Genomic DNA, 23,289 nt, shown 5'->3' on the forward strand with positions numbered 1-23,289 from the left:
CGGACAGATTAGTGCCGGGGGGTACGGCCGTTGTTTTGGATTTATTCCCGTTTAGCTCTGCTGCTTTCTGAACCAAATCTCATTTCCAGTTTTGCCATCAGCTAAAAAAAGCTCACAGCAACTTCAGCCAAGCAACCAGAGAAGCCTCCTAAGAGCACCGGCTCAATTATTTACAATTTCATGGCTGTCTGAGATATGTGTTATTCTAATAAATTTAGGAATTAGGAGGCTTAAGTACCACACATATATTAACCTCTAAAGCTGAATTTTATCCTCAATTTAGTGGTAAATGCCACATCACGCTAATGGCATTCAATGATGATTGCGTCTTCCATGGTCTAAATAGTCTGCGGTCTAGAATTAGCGCGAGCATTAAAAGTAAGAAACTCCGCCATTTCAAAACGCTGCGATACGAGTCAATCAAGCCACTGAATGAAATTACTTTTAACTCCCGGGGAGCTGCAGAGCTCCAAGGCCTGCAAAAGTCAGACAGAGAAACATAGTGTAATCTTCAATGAAAGAGACAAAGACAGAGGAAGAGAGCGAGCTTTGTTATGTCTCATGAAGCTCTAGGGTTTCCTGGAATTTCTGGCAATGGATTCTGAAGTCACATAACCACAAGAAAAAGCGTCAGACGGGGGGTAACTCTCTCGCTCGACACATTCTGCTGACAATAGCTGCCCCTGCACACTGTACACTGCAGATGTGATGATCTCCAATGTTTGCACTTGGTGGTCAATTTTGCCTCTAGGCTTGTCCAGACACACCCGCAGAGAGTCCAGAGTATGAGGTGACATACATTACCTACTGTATACCCACAGATTAAAGACCCCAGGTCGGGCCCTTTCACCTCGAGGTGTGGGGGGGGGGGACAGTAGACGCGCATTCGTCCGGGCTGGCCGACTGCCACCGTAATAACAACAGCCAGCACAGCCATGCACGAAAATGAGATCTGGTAAAGCTAGTGAACTTTAGCCCTGTGGAGCCCTGAAAGGATTTGAGGTATGAGAAGAGTGGAATGTGTTCTTTGGAAGGAGAGGTGAGCTCGCTGTCACTCGGAGAATGTGCATCCGCCTGATTCAAAAGCAATGCTAATGCTTTAATATCTTTAAATTTGATACCGCAAACCACTGAAAGATGAGAAAATATGATATGTTTTCCACAGGGGTTGTGATATTTGTTGGAATTTCTCTCTTTGTCTGAATGAAAGAGCCTCACATATCTAGTTCCTGGCTTCATATCTATCAACCAGTGTAGGTGGACTGGGATTAGGACTGGTTTACTCCACTGAATTTTGTGCTGACTTCTGCAGTCCTTTGTCAAGAGCTGTACAATGCTTCTTCTTCCTATCACCACAGTATTTTCTTCCCTCTGCTCGCACACTCCCTGTTTTCAGCTTACAATAGGAGAGCTGTTAAGTTAGGTGTTACATTTAATCTATAAGAAAGACCTACAGTGTAGTATTGAACTTTTCTTATTAAGGTAATGCAAAACCAATTCCTGCCGACTGTAGAGCGTGAAGATAAATGCAAATGTGTAGCAAATGCAAGACATAAAAGACAAACAGACAAAAGGTTTCATGCTGTTTAACAGATCAAAAGCGGATGATTGTTATGCGCCCAAAAATGTATGAATGCACAAAAGGCAGGAAATAAGAAAAGTGCTCGCTGGTATTAGATTAGTATTAGATTTAGAAATATTCAAAAACACATCTTTGAAAACATTTTATCAGACAGAAAATGCATGCAATGTGTTTGCTGGGGATCAAATGACAACGTGTAATATGAAAATCGTTGCTCGGATTGACAAACCCACAGAAAATTATCACCCAACTCTGCAGTTCCCCTCGGCCTCTACAGACCCTTTTTTAGCGTCTTTCAGACATTTTTTTGTTTGTTTGTTTGTTTGTTTTAGAGCCTGCATGTTCACCGTTTTGATTCATGCTCATCAGCTTTGTTTCCAGTTGGGGCAGTCATCTGCTTTCAATGGAAAAAAAACAACACATGCTGAATACATCCATCACCAAACAGCAAAGAGGCCGTTAGCATTTAGCCCTAGAGAAAGATATCTCACTCAGGAAGTGGTGGAGACGAAAACAGAGCTAAAAGGAGAGCGAATACTGGAGTTACTTTTGCCAGGTTGGCAGAAAGAAGATCAAAATGGATGCTAATGTTACTTATTATCTGCTGGATGTGTCAATAACAGACGTTTATAAAAGATGTAGAGCGTTTTGAATGGAAAAGAGAAGGACATTATGCTAATGTACAGGATTAACAAGAACGATTTGTTTTGTTTTTTTAAGTAGACATTAAATTAGCATTTTTTGCCAAGATGGCTGCCGAGTGGAGAGACTTGCCTTAAAGGGACTTTGTTTAAGGGCTCTGTTAGCAGAGCGGAGAGGCAATCTGCTCACGTACGGCCATTAACAAAGTGATTAATGCATTTAAATTACTACAAATTATCACACAGAGCCCCTTTAATAGCACGCTTTTTGCTAACATGTTCGCCATAACTTTACCGAACGTTAATATGTGACAGATTTGTTTACAGCTAGCCGTCAAGTCTACTAATGCTTTTAAAGGTTTAAGGGTCCTCATAAAACAATCTGGAGAGAAAATCTTAATGTAAACACGACTGTTTAAAGTACCTTTAGGTAGTCGGACTTTGATAGACTGAAGTGTGCAGAGTAACCTGACGCTGTTGAATGCCTCTCACCTTAAAAAACACCATTTACCTTCACTTGGTCACTGTCATGGCCACTGAAGCCCATTAATCAAGTGTCTGCCGAGTATACTGACTGGAGACATCTTTTCACACCTGGCTGAGGAGCCCCGGCACATCCACCATTAAATGGCTCGGCCCCGCATCAGCTGAATGAGATCATGTCAGGGCCGCATGAACACTCAGAGAGACAGAGAGGCAAATCTCCGGCTATCTGTGGCTCTCTATTATCATCCTTTCTTCTGACTTGTGTGTGCAGTCCCTGAAGAAACCCCTCAGATTCCCCCTCCCCAGTAAGGCTGAACTGAAAGCACCATCAAGGGATCGCTCCACCTCTCCACACACACCGTGAGTAATAGACCCTCTCGGTCAGGTCATCTCACTCGCTCGCCCGCCAACCCACCCACAACCTACCCCGCTCCTTAATCTCCTCCTATCTCTCTCCAGGAATGCAGCCCCTTATTTTGAAAAATACCTTGTCATGTAATACCCTTGAAAAGCCTTGCAGCACACTTCAAAAAATTGGCATTCCGCTCGGTGATTTACTGACTTGTGTGTTAAAACAAGGCGAGAGAGATAAAGATTTATGACATTTTTGTGAGTGATTGAAATAAATACGTCCGCCGAGAAAGTGATTTTCTTTGTGTTCGCCTGGTTCAGGCCGTGATGCATGTGCAAAAAAGGCAAACTTGCGTCTGGGGTTTTTTTTTTTTTTTTTTGCGCTCAGCTGTCATGCTTTCAACAGGCTCTGGGTCTGTGAGGGCATTGCATCATGCTGCTGAGCCTCACTCTAACCTCATGTATGTGTCCATGTAAGGTATGATGGGAAGACGTTCTCCCTTCGTGTGGTTCGAAGCCAGCCACATAAATCACTCCGCCGCTTATATATATATTTTTCATCCTTTCCGATTTTCTCTCCTTCTTTTACCAAAATGTCATTTTCTCTCCGGCCACGCAGAGCCACACGTCCGTCACGACAGAAACGTGGCTTTCGTGGGCAGCGTTTCGCAAATGTTCAGCAGAACTCTTTCTGCCTTAGAGAAACACATCAGGAACCTCTCAGGCTTTATGAGAAATACATTTTTATGTATCCACTTAATGTTTCCAGCATGTCATGTTATTGCCCGTATAGCAGAGGCTGCTGGCTGCTGGGAATCATACTAATCACTTATAGTTTTCACATTTTAGTCACAGAGCTTTGGCGCATGTACTGAGTGAGTTACCCTTATTAAAAAAAGTACAAGTTGAGGATCTTGCCCCAGGGCCTTTCAGCCAGGCACACTGGCTATTTGCACCCACAAAATCTCTTCCCCACAACTACATAGTGCACCTTTAGTTGACTGGTTGTAACTTTTCCTCACAGATCTGAATGGTAGTAAGGTTTTCAAGCAGAGTACAGGTCGTTTCTGTTCTGTTCTTATCGCCATCATCAGCCAGATAAACCATTCTCTAGCTGCAGTGTCGGCAGTAGCAGTGCTTAGACTAAAACCAGCCATATATCAGCACTCTGGTTCCACGAGTCTCCCTGGTCAGCTCACTAGTAGCAGATTAATGTCCTGTTGAGGAGACACAGACTCCTGCACGGGCCTCATTTACTCTGACAGAAGGCAGGTGTTAAGACGGGCTGTCCGGGAGGAACAAGAGGAGGCTGCTTTTCCTTTGTAAGTGGACACGAGAGAAGGATGAGGAGGGGATTCGTGACAAGTCACATGTATGTGTTGCTTAAAATGAGAGAAAAAATGAAATACCATTGGTGCGAGAGGTTTCCATGGCCATTTAATGACCTGATGAGATGGTTTTTTTCAGTGCATTGATGTTACCATCACTGCCCTTGTGGTTTCATTCAGCATCTGTCTGTCATTATTTATTTATGATCCTATATAATCTACTTAAAATGTGTCACAGAGCTCCTTGAGAGACTCAATGATGTTGTCCTTGTGTATCCCTCGTAACTGGTTTGTTATGACAGAACAATGATGTGGAAATATTGAATTTGTTTATTCATTAGTCCAGGTCCTTTGATACTATTACAGTGCGGTTTGCAGTCTGGGCCCTTCATAGCATGCATGTTCTGGCATCGGTGACAAAAAGATGAAGGCTCGACTGTAACGTCCTCGTGGAATTACGCAACACGCTGTTAATATCGCATGTCAAGTGCAGGGGTGCATATTTATTGAGATTATTTGACATTCTGGATATTTTGCACCAGAATAATCTGATGTATTTTTTCAGGGAGGCTCTTATGTAAGAGGGCTGCTGCGGCGCTGAAAACTAAAACCGCCCAGATCCTGTGCAAACAGAGGAAAGAGAGAGGCTTATTTATCACTTTGTTCCCCCTGTTCATTGTCTGGCAGCAACACAAAAGATGTAAAAAGTCATATTGTCCTAAAGGGAGATATTTCTGTAGTATATTAAATTCAACTCGATCAATACTAGAGTGTTACGATGCTTGTGGAAGTCTCATACCATCAGTGGAGACTACCTATCAAAAGGTTATTTCTCTTCAGGGAGATGCTGCTTCAGTTGATTTTATGCTAATCTAAGATAATTAGCTTGGTTTAGCATGAAGACTGGTAGCGGGAAGAGACAGTACTGACTTCCTGTTTTTAAATTTGGTTTTGTACAAATTAAAGCAAACAAATCAAGCGAGGCAATTTCAGGCAAGCTCTTTCCCCCCTGCTCCCAGTCTTTAAACTAAGCTAAGCTAACAGCCTACTGGCTTTAGATTCATATTTAGCTTAGCATGCAGATTTCAATTTTGTCATCCAATTCTTGGCTAATCTAATACTTGAGCTTGGTTGACTACAAACTGAGTAAACAAATTAAGCTTGGCAATATCAGGCTAGCTCTTGCCCCCTGCCTCTAGTCTTCAAGCTAAGCTAACAGCCTACTAGCTTTAGATTCATATTTAGCTTAGCATACAAATATGAGAGGGCTATTAGTTTGGTCATCTAATTCTAGGCTAATTTAATTCTTGGCCTTGGTTTTGTGCGAACAAAGCATTCAAATTAAGCTAGGCAATGTCAGGCTAGCTCTTTCTCCCTGCTTCCAGTCTTAAAGCTAAGCTAACTTGCTGGCTTTAGATTCATATCAAGCTTAGCATACAGATGTGAGAGGGGTATCGATCTTGTCATCTAATTCTTAGCCTGAAAGCAAATAAGTGTATTTATCAAAACGGCTTACTTTAAGACTGTTAAAAGATATGTTGAAGATATTTTTCATCTGTTTTACTCTGTTTTGGGTGTTAGCCTATGTTTAGATACGTAGCTTGTATCATTGTACCTTTTTTTTTTTACATTTAAGTTTTTGTAGACATGAAGCAAACAGAAAGAGCGAGGCTAGCTGTTACCCCCTGTTTTCAGTTGTTATGCTATGCTAAGCTAAGCTAAGCATCTGCTGGCTGTAGCTTCTGCGTGAACTGTATGAATGTGGGTGATATCAATCTTATCATCTAACTGTTGAAAAAAGGGAATAAGCATATTTCCCAAAGTAAATATTCGTTTAAGATGGAATACGAAGGTTTAGACTTGTTTAGGTGGACAACTTTTTAAAAACAGATAATTTATTTACGAGTTTAGACTTTATTCATCGCTCTGCATTTTTCCTCCTCCTCCTTTGTCAGCATTGCACAAATGCTCCAAAAAATGTCTCCGATAACTTGATAAGTTTTCTTATAAAATGACATAACCACATAGACATTTTTTGCAGTGCGGCAGTGGCAGGAGAATGTCAGAGCCGGTCCATATAGCGAGGGGGGGGGGGGCAGATAAACAAACCGTTTCTAACTCGAGCACTAGGACTGTGGCGTTTGAGACGGCTGCTTTTTCACCAAGAGGAATGTTCCCTTCCAGGGGGGCTCCGATTCAAAGTGCACTGCTGAGACTCCGGCATGGAGCTCATATGTGAAAGTGAAGAAAGCTTTTGTGTGTGTTTAAAAATGAAATGTCAGCGCAGTGAAAGGAATTGGTGTGCCTCTCTTTCATGACTCCTGAGTCGTGCAGGTGTGCGCGTTTGTGCGCGCGTCTCTGCCGAGATGTCACGGCAGGTCCAACATCACCATCAGTCATGCTGTTTTGAGAGGGAGCCAACTCTGTGGCCACTGTGTAGTGAGTGTGAGAGCTCTATCTCGCTGTGCACACAGCATGCAAGAAAACCTTCCTCCCCCCCTCCTCCTTTTTTTTTTTTTCTCTTTTTCCCAGTTTGGTTACGGGAAAAGGCAGCATTTTTTCCTTCCATATTTGGTCATATGGAGCACCGCCAGTGAGCAGTAGCCTTTTGATGCCGTACAAACATCCCTATTTTGTGTGGGATTTGTACTTTTTGGAATGCCTTTTCTCCAATTCTGCCTGATTGTGGGTGTAGCATCTGAAAGTGCACTTTTTAAAAGGGACGAGAGCCTTTTAAAAAGTCAGAGACTGGAGAGAGGAATCGTGTTGGCCGTTTCACAAAGAGGTTGCCTTTTTATACAGTATTATTTATGATTTGGGCAACAAGAATCCAGCTTCTAATGCAAATGTCCCTCTTAAAAACCCAACATTTAAGAGTAAGACAGTGTTTTATAACCCTTCTTTTTCAGCCAACTGCTACATCAACTCCTCTCCGGCAGTTATTTAATTTGGTAAATTGGATCAGCAGCTGACAAATAAGAATTTATCATCTCAATTCAGTGGTTAGCTTTGAAGGGCTTCAAGTGGGAATGTGAAACCTGCTGAAGCTGGATTTAGTTAGATCTCTTCGAAAAATGAGAATGAAGACGTGTTTGCAGCTAAAAACGGAGCATCTGTGTGCTAGAACCTGCTCTCCAAAAGCTGTGACATGCCGATGATTGATATGGCGTGTTGGGGTTATGTTTTTATTGCAATTCAAGTGTGACTTAGCTTCAGGCATGAGGTTTAAGGACACATAAACACACCCTCAGCCTGGAGGAGAACGCCAGCCGCTGAAGCGCAGGTGTTTTCAGCTGTGTCTCCACAGATGGCAAAAAGGTTATTATACCTTCAGATCTCATGCTGTGACGAGCAGTATGAAACTTGCATCCATGTGTGGGACTGGGAGAGGAGAAAAAAATGTAAAAGAAAAAAACAGTGAGTCACACTCTAAATATATACGACAGATGACAGTGTTCTCAACGTTTATCGCTGACAGTGGAAAATAAAACACAGGATCCAAGAATGCAACATTACGAGTCATTTGTTTTTATCAGCGCAGCACACGAGTGTAGAAAGTATCAGACTTCAGCTTCCTCTCCAAAAGGGATTTGTCTGTTGGAAAGATAATTGAAACAAATTATATTTGTTATCATGAGCATATAAATACTGTTTGAGACAGTAAGACTGTGTCATGAGGGTTATAGCTGAGTTGCACAAGGATACTTTCAGTTTTTAGGGTCTTAAGTTTTTAAGTATCAGGCATCAACAAAGTCTGAGTATTTGGAAGTAAAACTGAAAGCGCATCCAATATAGTGCTAATAATCTCAATGCGAAGGAAAACAGTGAATGGGGGACTACTGTATGGCAAGTACAGTGGGCCAAAATTGAGTATTTTGGTCGCACATGCACCCAAATATATGTCAACTGCCAGCAAACTTTTTCATAAGTTGCACCTTTATTGCTGTTTGAAATCATTTACACAATGTGCCAAGAAATTTAATTAACTTTTATGGAGGCAGCTAAGTAGACACCAGTGCAGCCAGTGTAAAATGTAGTCTGGAGTTCAGTGTTACACTTTGTTTTAGCCCCGTAATTGTCATTTGTAGCTACTGTTCCTCAAAAACTGGGGGTTTTAATTGGGTAATAATTTCTCAGTTGGTTTTTCGTTTTTACTTTTAAATCATTTTCACTAACTTCTCACATGTTTCTGGAGACTACACACATAACTTGGCAGGTGTCTGCATTTAACTTGGCGAGTTTTAATCCATAAACAATGATGGCCGAAGGACAGAACTATAAAGCCAAATAATAAAAGTAATAAACCAGAGTTATCCTTTAAAGACCTTGACATCTATCCTGAATTCTCTTCTTTTTCCTACATTAACATACATTTTCACAAATATAATGACTTTGTTGGTTCCTGCATGACAGATTTCTATATTCGTGTTTTCGTCTTGCCATTTCTTATTAGTTTGAAGGGGGCCTGGCTCAGCTGGACAAAAGTGAAGTCATGTATTTCTGTGCACCGATCAGAGTTTCGCAACATTTGAACAACATCTGTTGAAATCTGTGGGGCTGATCTGAAGCAGAATGGTTAACTTAAAATATCAACTTCGACAGTAACTACTTTTACTGCGATTGTTGCCTCACTCATGAATACTGATTGTTTCGGGTCACTGCTTCTGTGATAAATTCAGTGGATGGTTTGCTCCAGCAGCGCTTAATGTAGCCTGCTCGCACCCTGTGAAATATAAAGCATCAGAGGTATTCCATTGAGATTTTCTTGGCTGTGTGTGTGAACAGATAACCTCAGTCAGTCTGTCTCAGTGTGTATGATTCACAGGGCACAGAGACGTGTTATGGAATGTGAACCATTGTCTGGGAATGCACGAGTCTCCTTTTTCTTCACCAAATGGAAACTTCACATCTTTAACCTGCAGGGTTTTCCTTACACCCATGTGAGATTTTCCCCTTGCTGGTTCATCTTTTATCTGAAAGCTAAAGTCAGCACATACGAGATTGTGGGGTGATTTGGGGGAGGATTGTGCCTGATCACTATGGATCTGAAGTCCTCATAGGCATTCAAAGACTTGAGTCCATTTCTCGCCCCAACCCTTAAAACCATCAGCGTGTTATTCCGCCGCATTTCACTTGCCACTGCGGTGTTAGCTTCTCAGGTTTGCCTATGAATACCGCCTGCTCATGCTCGGTGAAAATTTTCCCCATTCGAGCCGAAGCCACACTTGCAAAAATTTGTTTTGGATGAGATAGAGTGTGAGTGGAAAGCAGATGGTATTGAGATTGAGCTGAGGTCTGATGCAGTTGGCCACCTCTCATGTTGCCTTGAATATATAGTCGCAGCTGAAGACCTCGGCTTTGACAACAGAAGCTATTGTGGTTGAAATTCACACTGTGGCACGCAGATGCAGACAAAGACAAATAGAGAAAGAAGCTCGGGGGCTTGGACATGGGTAATTCGTATAAAATTAAACCACGTACTAACCTTAATTCATAGCCAACCAGCCCCGAGTCTCCTCATATTATAGCTGAACACATAGTCTGCAGCTGTTGGCTAAGCTACTGCATTTTGGTCCAAGAGGAGCAGAAATAGTGAGAAAAAGGGTAAAAAAAAAAAAAAAACTTGTAGTACAGGCGACCGATACTGGATTTTTGAGGCTGAAATTTATATTTGGAATTTTTTTAAAGAAAACTTGCATAAACACATCACAAACCAACATTTCTGTTAAGGAGTCTTCAAATTTAGTTAAAGACACATGTACTGAGTGGGCATTTTACTGGAAAAAAGACAAAAACACAACAATAAAATGCAAATTTGAATGAAATAGTATCTACAACAACCTTCAACAACATTTAAAGAGTTTGTAATAAGAAAAATAAAACTTGCAGCCCATAAAACTCCTGATCAACAGATTGAAAATAAACATTTTCAATTTCATGTCGAAGAGCTTGTAGAAAGGTGCAGAATAAAAGTATCTCTTTTCCTTAAAAAGATTATTATGATCATGTATTAATAATTTTAAAATGTTTGTCTTGTTTACATTGTTTCTTTTGTCTTAGTAGTTGCGAAAAAGAAGCACAAGTTCTAGTTCCCAGCACACTGTACTGCCCTAATGTTAACTGGATGGCATTAGCAACATTAACATTAGCTAGCTTTAGTAACATTAATGTTTGCTAGCTAGTTTACAACAGCTATCTTTTTTTTTCTTTACATCACAAATCTACATCTAACACAGTAATTAGCTCCAATGAACTTGAGTAAAACATAGCTGAAACCTAAAATACACTATAGCCTCACAAATGACAAGCTAATGTAACATGCTACCATGAAAAGCTAACATTACTGTGAAGCAGCTGCGTTTTGCAAAGTGAGGAAACAGCCCTATCTTTGTTAAAGTTTTATCATGTGTGGTGATCAATCCAAAATGCTCCCTCACATTACTTCTCGATTGAATTATGTCATCATTATCTGTTCAGTCTTGCTTTATTGCATAAGCGAATAGAGCAACAATAGCCTAGTTTACTGCCTTAGGTCAGATAGACTCACCCCTTGCTGGATTACACACCAATATTCAGTATCGGCCAATAATACCAGTCCACCAGTGTATCGGTATCTGTCAGCCAGAGAAAGAGATTCTAGATGACAGATGAAGCCGAGAGAGGGACGAGCGGAGATGGAAAGAAAGGGAGAAATTCTTGGCGTCGGTGCGCCAAAAAACCTCCAGTGAATTTATGAATGCTCATCCACAGCCGCTCTGCATCCTGGGACTGTAAACGTGTTAATGCTGCCGATGCCTGGACGTGTGAGCGGAGAGCCATAACACAGAAAAACCACAACCACAAGGCCAGCTTTCCAAACACAGCACTGTAGGTGGTGATGGATATCACACATGTACACACATTTTTACTGAACCATAAACACACACATACTCTACTCGCGGCGGCCTCGCGTATTTCCAGTATTTCAGTAGTAAAAGCGTGCGCTCGCACTCGCTTACAAGAGCGAGCAATCATTCATATACACATCTGCAGACACTTTCCCCACACGCGTTTACATAAAGACACACGCAGAACACATTTACAAATGTAAGTCTTGTTTGTTAAATACTGTTTATCGTGATGCGCGCACCCCTCACACACAGGCTGCACATATTTTAACCGCCCCGTCACACTTCTCTCAGGAGACTCCTTACCCCTGCAGAAAACGTTAAGGTTTACCCAACTCAAACTGTCCCCAGAGTCTCAGCCTAAACAGCTGTTAGTGTGCACTACCTACAGGGATGCACTATCTCTCTCTCTTTATTTCCCTGTTTTACTGCAGGGGCTTTATCTGCGTGATAAAATCATCATAAAATGATCATTCCTTCTTTGCCAGAATACTTGCTTTAGACTGATCCAATAGACCTCTGTCTCTCTCGTTTTCTCATCTCGTTCGGCCTGTGCACGAATGCTCTTCTCCTGTCAAGTTAAGCATCCGATTCTGCCACAAGTGGACAATTTACAGTCGAATGTCCTATAGCTATACATGTCAGTGTTAGTGGTTGTATTCCCACATGATCAATTAGCTCCTACGTACCTACATGCACTTGAAAAATCGTTCCCAGCATGGAGTCTTTAATGATGTGCTTCAGTGCAATACTGCAGGAACAATGTGCAGCATGGCTGCTCTTTTGTGACCACTACTAGTGGTGCTATGAAGCAACATTTTGTTGATTTCATTGCAGTGAATTTTGCAATTGCACAATTAGCATAAGCATGTCTCTCTGCCCTGACCATTACTTCATATTGAAAGGACATAACTCATAAAATTTGATTGTTTTCATGCTCTGAGATAGTTTTAGACATACTGTATTGTGGTTTTAAAAAACTGTATTACAAATAGCAAAAATTGAACATGTTAAGAATGGTTAGCCACTGGGGCTAATTTGCGGACTTGTCTGCTCTTTTATACAGTGTTATTTAATACATTTGTGATATACTCGCCTGAGCACTTGGATGACACAGTTAACCTTCAGTTTCATGTTATTTCAGTTATTAAAAGTTAATCTAGTGAAGAAAAAAGCAAATCTAGTGAGAAGACAACTGCTAGCTAGCGAAGAAGAAGCGTTGCGACAGCAGTGTCATCTGTTTGTAGCCTAACGTTAGCTTTTTGCTTCTAGCGACTTATTTTACACTTCGAGAATCACAAAAGTGGTGTTCATCTGTGAAGATTATCTTGCTGAACAAAACATGTATGTATCATAATCTTGTGTTCGCCACAGATCTTACGTTCCAAAATCCAATTAAAAAATCCCAAAGGCTTTTTGTCGGAGGAACCAAAGCGATGCTAACTAAGACGCCGCCCCTTACACCACTCTGTTAGGTCTCAAGGATACACTCAAAACAATGAGAGAAACACTGAATTTGACTTGATATTCAAGAAAACCCTACAGTGTGCCATTTAAGCCAAGATGACTATTAGCAGAGACGGACAGAGAGGTTGTGTGTCATTTCTGTTGTGAAAGAGAGGTGATTCACACATGTCAGGCTAGTCATGGCAGACCCATGACAGTATTTAAAGACACGCAATTCTGCTGTCACAATAAAAGCCTCAAATTTGTCAGAATGTGAAGACGATTGTATTTTCACCCTCTTCAACTTTTGACTAGAAGCCCTGGCTGACTGAGTATTGATAGGTGGAGACAGCTTGTGTCAAAATACTGAAATCCTGAGGTTTTGTGAAAGCTCTGCTTTCACAGGAAAGGGACCACATACTAAAATATATCGTACCTATTGGTTATTATCTCAATATAATTTGACAGTATCTATTTTTATGTAACAGTCTTACAACATGTTTTACTAACGCACATTAAACTGTCGCTTGTATCAGCTGAATGTGATGTGACGAGTCGGTTCTTCACTTCTCCAACATACCACTGTAGCAGGTGGACCAAATATGTTCTTCCATTGATGCAAAGACTGGAAAAGGCCAGGCTTTGTGCCAGGGTAGCCTTCACATTCCACATTACTGGAATACTTCTCTTCACCTGGACACCTGCACAGCTGTGACTCTATAGCTGCGAGACATATAACTCCTCTCCTCTCTACAGAGAGCAGTGTGGTCCTCTGGAGGCCACGAGGAGAGCAGCAGTACGTGTAGCATGACTGTGGTTGCTTTTATGTCCGTACTCTGTAAACTTAGGCCTTGTAATAATCCACAGTTCCTTATATATAGGGTACAGATATGGTAACTACAGACTGGTTTGTGTTGGCACTGGTAGATGGCCCTACTTTTTACATTCTACATTTTCCTTTAGATGAAAATTAAAGGGTATATAGACCAGAAACTCAATTTCCAATACTGTTTGTCGTGACCAAATACCCACAACAAGGCTAACCCGGAAGTTGGCACCGGCCTGTTTGCCTCTGCAAAAAGCAGATTTTGGATTATTGCAGAAAATAAGCTCTTTGGCCAGCACATGTTTATGATACTTACACATTTTGTTCAGCGAGATAATCTTCACAGATGTACACCACTTTTATGATTTTTGAAGCGTAAATGCAATCGCCAGGCGCAAGAAGCTAACATTTAGCGCTAAGCTAAAAACAAACCACGTCATGGTTGCATGACTTCGACTTCACCAACACTAAGCATCTTACTACACTGTAGTATACACACATTACTATAAACTGATCAATCTACAAGTTGCTGATTTAAAGTTAGAATAGTAAGGAACAAAATTGCTAAAGGTGCGTTCACACCGGACCTTTTATTTTTGTCGCTGGCGACAAGTTTACATATTAAGTTAATGCAAACGAGCGACTGAGCGATTAATCGCTCAGGCGAAATGTCGCTGGGGCTCTGAGCGACAGCGTCCGAGCGACGGAGCGAAAAAACGCTCTGTCGCTCGAGTTGAGAAACCCCAACTCTCTGGCCGTCAGTCGCTTGTCGCTCAGCGTAATCTATATGTAGGCCTAATTATGACAACTACTGAAACCATGTAAACGTAATACAACTCCACCGGTCCGGAAGAGCAAAGCCGGCTTTACGTTGACACACACAAACACCGGAGACAAATGGCCAGGCGCTCTGGGATGGAGCGCCTGTAGTTGGTGTCCAACCGGGCAATTCCTGCCTCCGATTCTCGCCAACAGCTCGTCAAACTGGGCCGTTGTCAGCCGCGTATACCGTTGAAAACGGGAAGAAATGGGCGCCTCCGAGCGACGTGAAATTCACTGGAATCGCTTGAATGACGTTATCAGAGCGATCTGTTGAATTGTGCCGACGAGCGACTGCAGCTGAGCAACCGAGCGATTTTTTTGGAGCGACATGAGCGACAGCGACAAAAATAAAAGGTCCGGTGTGAACGCACCTTAACTCATTTGCAGGTGTAGGACTCATTCCATTAGCACATTTTAGCACGCTAACAAACTAAAAGAACATAGTGATCATCATAAACATTATACTTGCTTAACATTAGCATGTTAGCATTGTCATTGTGAACACGTTATCCTGACAATGTGAGCATTTAGCTTAAACCACTGCTCTGCCTGGACTCACAGAGCTGCTAGCATGTTAGCATGTCAACAATTGACAATAATTAACTTTCTTGTCTTACCACATTGCTATCCAGTGAGGGATTAATGTAAGATTTTCATGTTAATCCCTAAAGTACGCCATGTTCCAACATGTTTGATTCAAGTATGTTTCAGACTATGTCACAATTAAGAACTGGATTTTGTTTTACGGTCATAAAGGTCATTTAAAAAAATGAAGCAGTGGGTGTATGTGTGTGACTGAGCCTCGTAACCAGCTGTAACAAGTCACCATTGTTTCTTTTATTTGCCAGCCTCACAGCTGGCAAGCACATAGCTCGCGCTAAGCTAGTTTTTGCTTGTTTATCTTCCCATTAATTCCCTTTATTCAACAAGCAAAACAGTCGCTGCACACATTAAAGATCCAAAGGAGGAGGAGGGGGGTTTTTTTTCTCTTGACTGGCATGTGAATGAGTAATTGGGAGGCTCTTTCAAGTCCCCTCTGCTAAAATCAGAGGTTAAATAGGAGCATTCCTCGCATAGCTCCATAACCATAATGTGGAGATTAATGTGTTTGTCTAAAGGGTTGCGAGGGGACAGTCGCCCCGAGTATCGCAGGAACCAATCTGACCGAAAAGCTGCAGTCTTCTCGTCTCGCAGAATGCTAAGCCAGCGTTCGGAACATTTCAGCAAATCCAAAAATAGACGTGCTGCTGGCCCATACTTATTCTTCAGCCTCACTCACAGACTGCTGCTCGAATTTACTTTGTGCCTCATTTGGCCGATAGGGGCCCATTGTTTTGGTGCTTTTAACTCGAGGCTTCGTGAGAAGATAGAGGCATTATAAGGTGGTGTAATCCCAGTGGCTGTCAGGATAATATCAACTTGGCTTTTAGGGCTTCTTAAAAGGCTGGCACTTAGACACTGGGTTCTGTGCCAGGGTCTGGCAGTCTCGACAGGTAGTAATTTGACTGGTAAATGTGTCATTATAGCCATTGTAGAAGGTTGGTGCAGACAGGGGAAGAGAAAGGGGGGAGCAGGGGAGAGAAAAGAGAGACAGAGTAAGGAGGGAGGGCGGGACGGATGGATGGATAAATGGTGGAATAAATGGACAGATGCAGCGAAGGGAGGAAGAAAAAGGGTTTTACAGTGGACAGGCGAAGACGGGCTGAACTTGTAAAAAGTCTGAAAATGTCACAAACTTGTGACTCCAGGTTGCTCAACTTTAAGGAATGCCGTCTTCCTCTCGTTCTGCCTCTGTTAGCTTTTGCAGAGTGTGGGTGGTCCCTCCAGTGATATACACAACAGTTACATTTCGACGTCGTACCGAGGGCCTTGTCTGCGAGCCACAGGCTTCCTCTTCTGTCCTGCTGTTCTCCCATGTGGAGACAAGACAATGTGACTGCGCTGCATTCACTGAACAGCTCTATTCATACATTATATATCAGCTTGAAAAAACTCCCCATTATCTTCAGGTTTATTATTCACGTAGAAGCTCGTATATGCGATCCACTCCCTGATCATTTTGTTGACAAACCTTTTATTCTAACGACACATTTTTAAACTATCCATGACTCATTTTTAGACAAAAGCGAACACTCAGTGAAAACACAGTCTTCTCAGCGGCATAAATCATGCATTATTTGCAACAATGGCTCCAAATTTAAATGCTGCCGTGCTTGCGTTACTAATAACTTTGTCTCCCTTGGCGTCGCCGGTTCTAGGAAGTATGTGATTAGACTGGTGATGTTTGGAGGCCTTGTCGGTTTCAGTTATTGCTCTCATTTTGTCTTAATTACGGTTGTATGAATAGCCCCACATCCAAGCGACTCTCTCCCCCCCCCCCCCCGTTTCACAAATGACACTAAAGCGCGCATCTAAACATAGAGAGTGAATTTTTGCGGTATTTAAAATATCTCTCCCTCCTCCGAGTCTCTGCAGTGTGGAAAGACGCGGCTGTGTTTACTGTACGGGCTCACAGGGGGAAGGCGAATGGGTGAGAAGATGCAGTGGAGGGGGGGGGTTAGGAGTCTTGGAGTCGTGGTTCCTTTTGTGTTTCCTGTCCGTGCGAACATCTGCGTGTGCTCATTAGTATGCTTATGAGCGTGAATGAATGCACATAAATGTTGCACCTACATGCTTGTGTGCATGCATAGTCATATACAGATGTCCATGTACAACGAGGCCCTTGCTGACCCCGGGCAATAAAACATGCCTGTGACACACAGGAAGCCGGCCTCAAGTGCCGAGTCATGTCCTAGAAGAGAGTTTAGCCGAAGCTCTGACATGAAGGTAAACAACACAGGAAAAGCCAGCAGTAGAGATAGGGAGGGAGGAGGAGGGGGGTAAGACTGAGGGGAAAAGAAGGAAGGAGGTCACTGAGGGATGGAGGGAGGGACGACTAGCAGGGAGGGGAAGCAACAGGCATTTGCCTTTTTCTGTCAGCTGAGGCCGGACTGTGGGAGACTATTAGCAGACGTGGTTGCATTGTGTCTCAGCTTGGAGGAGGCTTTGTGAGAAGCTGGTATGGTCTGAAGGGAAACACATTGTTTGAAGGCTTATTCAAGGTATGACAGTCGTAGTTCTTCCTCTGTCCTACTGCACTTTTAAAGCATCTTATTTCCTGCCACAGTCTGCTTTGCTTTTCAAGTATTTAAATGTCTTCGTACCCCAGGGGCTGTCATGCACCTTTGTCGTTTTCCCTCAAGCGCTCAACCAGCGTCTGCTCACTCTGCTCCGGTGTACGGTACATGTTGCCGGCGGTTTAGCGGGGATATGTGGATGTACGATGGGAGGCTCAGCAGCTCCTGGGTGGTCTTGCTCCTCACTGCGCAGCCAGTCATGTTCCCTAGCGGGGTATTTTTAGTGAGCGTTGCTCTTAACTGATTGAGTTAACATCCTGTGTTGGCTTCTCCTTCCTCCCTCTTTCTGTGTCTGCTCTTCTTCTTCTTTCTTTTATGTTTCTGCCACATTCCTGTGTTTCTCCACACAAAGTCTGTGGGCATAGATCTAGCAGCTAAGGCTGAGACTCGTATACAGGAAGATATGGCTTCACGCTTCTGGTCAGCGCTGCGTGTAGACGGCTGGATTGTACTTGCTGTAGTCCTTAAACGTCCCATTTGTAAGGAAGTAAATTTTTTGAATCTCATTTCCAACTTGTCAAATACTGACGCTTTGGGATTGTAGGTCAGGTCGATTCAAAGGCATCAGTATTGAAGAGTTATGAATGAGACTCAAAAATCGACTTCTTTACAAGTCCTGGTTGATTTGTGTGAGTAGTGAACAGTGAGTTAAAATATGACAATGACCTACTGAGCAGCAACTCAACTATTCTAGTTCTTTGAAAAATTACAAATGCTGTTGATAACATGCTCAAATTGACCATCTTCTTTTATGGATGGATTTTCTTTTAAGCGATAGCTGTTAGCGTTAGCCACGGTGAGAGATGCCTTGTGCTTCCCGTGGCGAATTCATACTCAAAACAAATATAGGGCAGCGGAGTAACCGGAGTAACCGCTAACTGCTGCTAACTAGAGCTGCCATTAGCTACTTAGCTCAGTTAGCCGTGCATCTAGTGGTCCAGACTGGAAGCCCGGAGCACCAGCGGAGTGTTGGAGTATGTTTTCTACTAAAATAATTACATATTGCACCTTCAAAATAAAAGCTCTGTTGCATGTTCTGTTTATTTAAAACAGTGAGGCTGATATCGATTAGATGATGAATGTAGACTGTTGGTATAAGCCTGCCATCGACAGCGTCCTTCACCCTTTTGCTGTCTGCCTGTTACCATTTTCAAAATCCCCGTCACTATGGAAACAAGTTACCCTAACCTGTCGCTAACTGTACAGGCCTAAACAAGCCTGTTCTTTTTGAGGGGATTTAGCCATTTTAATGCCAGAACTGAACTCAACACTTGCAAAAGAAGTTCCCCTCTGACACTATTTTGCAAAGCCACCATAAATCCTGGGTTAGCACCGCCCAATACGATGGTGACTGGTCTAAAGAAATGGGAACAAGCCAGAGCGTTTTCCCCCTATACCAGAATGATAGCTGATGCAGCCAGACCGTTCTCCACCACAGTCACAGCACTGTGGACAAATGTGATTAAATCAAAGATCATTACTCCTGTGAATCCTCTGTGTGCGAAGGTGAAGTCATCAGAAGTGGGTTTTAATTTGATGAAAATCTGAAGGATTTCAACAGTGTTTTGTTAACCATAAACCTTGTTTGACTGAGGAACCAGTTCTGCCCTCTCCGGACACTTAAATGAATGTCTTTCCGTCTTTCTTTCCTATCTTCCTTCCTGGAATTGACTGAATTAACATGTCTGGTTCAATGATGTCATCCATCAGGGCACAATCATGGAGGAAATGGACTTTGAGCGGCGCCGGGAGCTGAGGAGGCAGAAGCGGGAGGAGATGCGCCTGGAGGCCGAACGGTACGACCCATTTGATTTGTCTTTCATTCAGATTAGCACTCCAGGATTTTCTAACTAATTCTCCTGCAAAGAAAGTGTTTTAAAAGTCAATCCTCCACAATGGCTTCATTTATACTTCCTGCCACAGAGCGGGCTACGTTGCTGTCACCTAAGATCTTACTACTTAGGTTGTGTGAAGCTGAGGGAGCAGCCTGTGTTGTGTAATGAAGCGCTGGTTGTCTGATGTTCATGCCAAGTTGGAACAGGAGGGAGCCGGCTTTAATAGCTCAGACCCTCCTCTGGGTCTTTAAAAACATCGCTCAGCAAATATTGGCTTCCTCCAGCTCGGGCTCGAAGAAAAAGAAGGTTGATAAGAAATCTGATAAGCAATGTGATGACCTTTAAGTGGGAATGTTCAATCATGCCCTCCCTCCCTCTTTCCAATTTTCTCTCCCAGATTCTGTGGCCTTGTGAACTCTCTTTGATTCAATGGAAGAAATTGATTAAACTGAAGTTCATTTCAACAAATTGATTGAGTGGTAACACGCCAAGTGGAGTAATCAAAAATAGTAAAAAGAGGGGTTTTATTGTGAGAACTTGATACATAGTGTGCCAGGGAGGTATTTTACAGGGCCTTTTCACAAAAAGTCTCCTCATCTGTTCTGCAGCCCGTCCAATTAAGGATGAGGGCGATGGGGATGCAGATACTAGCCAAGGTCACTTGCCTGTTTGATGTATCTGTGAGAAGAGTTTTATTAGAGCCAGTTACTCCATCACTGATGAAAAACAAGCTGACATAGGTCTGACCACCGCTGAATACATAGATGTTTCTCTCTGATAACTCTTTTTTATGACACAAGAATACGTGAGCAGCATTTACCTTAGGCCATGAGCAAGGCCCTTTACTCCAGGTAAAATAGCATTTCTCTTAAAAAGGAACTGGCAGTCTGCAAAACAGTGTACATCATCTACAGTACTGAAGGACATGAAATTCAGGGCTAAGTCATTCATCCAGGACTTTGAGAATAAAGCGCCTGCCAGCTTGTGTGGGAAGTATGGATGGTGCTATGTTTGTTTGAAATTGAACCTATTTATTTTGGGCTCTGAATAAGGCCTGCCTCAATGGCTCAATGGCTTATCAGAGATAGATGGTATCCACATAAATATCACTGATAAGTAACACGAAATTGCAAAACAGTTATGTCAAATATACTAAATCTTTGTGGTACTTTATAAACAGGATTAATTGTACCCGAGATATGTAGCTGCATCAGTTCTGCATCATCTTTCAGTCACTGGGGGGCAGTGGAACGAGCTAAAAGCACAACAGGCACAACATAGTATTATCATTTTATAAAGATGACATGGCAGCGTGTTAGCGAACAGTTGACAGCCAACATATTCAGTGTAGAACAATGTTATTGCTCAATTGGGGTCGTGTTTATGGCAAATGTAACTCCAATACTGAGTTACATCCGTCTTTTAGCTCTGTTTTGGTCTCTACCATCTCCTAAGGGAAATACCTGCTCTTTAGCTGCTGAATGCTATTCTACGCTCACCAGCTAGTTGCTAGTCTGACTCACTGGATGTATACTAAGGGTATTTTAAAAAATCCCTGTCGCTATAGGAAACAACAACAGCAACAACCTCAGAGCTAGCAAGCTAGCAGCTCTGACCTTCTCAGTTCCCCCTCAACACTACTTTGCAGGGGCACCCTTACTGGGATTGTGATTAGTTGAGCCGGGAGGAGTGTGATTTGTTTTAAGGAATAGAAAGGAGCCTGAGCGCTTTTTTACCTTATAGCAGGATGATAATTGGTGCTAAAGATGCTAGCATGGGATACTAGCTAGTTGCTATCTTTGTCTGCCTGTCACTTGGTGCTGGGCAGGTAGCGTGCAGTGGGTTTATAAGACATTTATCTTACAGTTGTCTGCTCTGTCTAGAAACAAGGGTAATGAGAGCGAAGTTTAGGGGCTAGAGAACCAAAACAATTAGCTTAAAGATGCTAAAACACGCCGTTGAGTGGAGGGTAACTGCAGAGTCAGGTGATGACTCTCTGTGAGAATTACTGGCATCTTACTCGTACCCAGTCCTTTGTAACCACAGGGTAAGGATCCCTATATATTTTAACTTTGTGTAGCGTCGTCTTTCTTGGCATCCTTTCACTTTCACCTCTATTCGACTTTTATGCCTCATTTCCCAAGATGCACTCTAAATAGCTGATTGAAGTGAAGGTTAATGCCGTTGTTATGTTTCATGGCCTAAAACCTCCATAAACCCCCTGCTGCTAGAATTATTTATGCAGTTTCGCAGTGTTTATGTTAACATGGAGGAGATGGAATTTGGCAGAAAATGTAGAACAAGAAGAGCCGACAGAGGAGACGAGACGAGGACCGACTGACAGAGAGAAATGGACCGAGAGCGAAAAAGAGTAAAAGGTTGTAAGCGCCTCCGACATTTACATTTTCGGCTCGGCGGGAGTTTGTTCATGACTGTTTATTTGGTCCGAGCAGCAATAATTTCAGCTGGCAGGCAACACGCCGCTCCTGTTATTGATAAAAGATTACATCGCTACATTGTTTCCATTTCTGCCAATATATTGAAACAATCAATATTTACATGCCCCTCTTGGTTGGACTAGTCAAAACCACATGTTGTCTCATTGGCCGGCTTCCATTCAACCATCACCGAGCGCGCTGAGAGCGCAGGGAGAGTGTGGGGCCATATAATAACGGCTGTAGGAATGCCAAATTCCTGGCTATTATAAGTGTTTACTGGCCAGGTCTCCATGAGCTGTTTCCTACATGCTGGGACAGAGAGATTGTCTGTGTGCGAGAGAGGGAGTGTGTGTGAGAGACGTCTTCTGTTTTTTTTTCTGGTGTGTGTGTCTGTGTAAATGTGGGCGTGCGTGTGCTATACATGTGAGTGTGTGTGTGTGTGTTTGGATCAGCATCAGGTGATGAAGGCTTGACAAGGTCCATTCACTTCTCTCAACTGCAACTGAGTGCGTGTGTGTGTGTGGAGGGAGAACAGCCAAGCCTTCCCTGTTCTGTCTTACATCAGCCTCAGTTGTAGTTGTAAGAAAATGATTGTTGACACAGAGCTGTGCAATGGGCTTCAATTCACATTTAGTACTGTTCAGTGAAGCCACACACACACACACACACAGAGTTTTCTGCTCTGTTTAAGTTTCTCACAGAGTCCGTGCAGCTCGTCGATGTTTCTGTACATTGCTGTTCAATGAAACACTCGGTCACACAGGAATGTCTCGACCGGTCTGTTTTTCCCCCCTAACAGAGCTCATAGATGTGGAATTTTCCCAGTCAATTCAGTGACCGGAGGGTTTCTGCCTCGGCCAAAAATAGTTTTCCTTTTGTAACAGTGATAGTACGAATGGTTTACAAAGAGAGAGCTGTTGTTACTCTCTGCTAAGTGCGGTGGCTTAGCCTGAGCAGAATATTTACACACTGGACGTAGATGAAATGTTCTGGATGACCGCAGTGGTGAGTCATCACTGTTGTATGTGAGACGGTTAACGGAGACAGATTCTGCTCATTTTCTGGTCACTATTAGATTTAGTTTTCTCGTACTCTCACTTGCTGCAGCACCCACTATGTTTTAGCTCCTGCCTCTTTAAGCCCCCCCCCCTCTTGAATACCCAGTCTGCTCTGATTGGTCAGCTCACACACGCCTGAGCAGAGCAGCTGCGCTAAATTTATTCTTACGTGCCAAACTAGCAGTTAGGCATTACAAATATGCAAGTGTGTGACCATGTGTGACATGGTGGCAGTGTGATGTCACAAACGCAAGGAAAAAATACTGACGAGGCATTCGGGAGCAGTGTTTTCTGTGGGAGAGAGGAGCTTCTGTTGGAGCAGACTGGGACCTTTTGAACTTCCAAGAGCTTTTACACGCTCAAGAACCTATATTGAACACTTAAGACAATAAAAAACAAAAATTTGGGGAATT

The 23,289-nt window shown here is 42.7% G+C and overlaps 1 protein-coding gene across 14 annotated transcripts in view; it reads left to right on the forward strand.

The window, feature by feature from the left end:
• The window catches only part of cald1a (caldesmon 1a), a 59,746-nt gene that overhangs the window by 10,079 nt on the left and 26,378 nt on the right, over positions 1-23,289 (forward strand). For 12 of the 14 annotated variants that reach the window (XR_014621596.1, XM_084346496.1, XM_084346506.1 and 9 more), the window contains exon 2: positions 19,256-19,341. Coding sequence is in view for 13 of the 14 variants with exons in the window: in XM_084346496.1 (XP_084202622.1) it covers positions 19,265-19,341 (77 nt within the window). In the remaining variant the exon portion in view is untranslated. Of the gene's footprint in view, positions 1-17,336; positions 17,471-19,255; positions 19,342-23,289 lie in introns of those variants that run through there. The other 2 variants (XM_084346500.1, XM_084346507.1) reach the window with 2 other exon arrangements.

The sequence above is a fragment of the Pagrus pagrus genome, assembly GCF_965226575.1.
Source record: "Pagrus pagrus genome assembly, chromosome: 23".
Taxonomy (NCBI): domain Eukaryota; kingdom Metazoa; phylum Chordata; class Actinopteri; order Spariformes; family Sparidae; genus Pagrus; species Pagrus pagrus.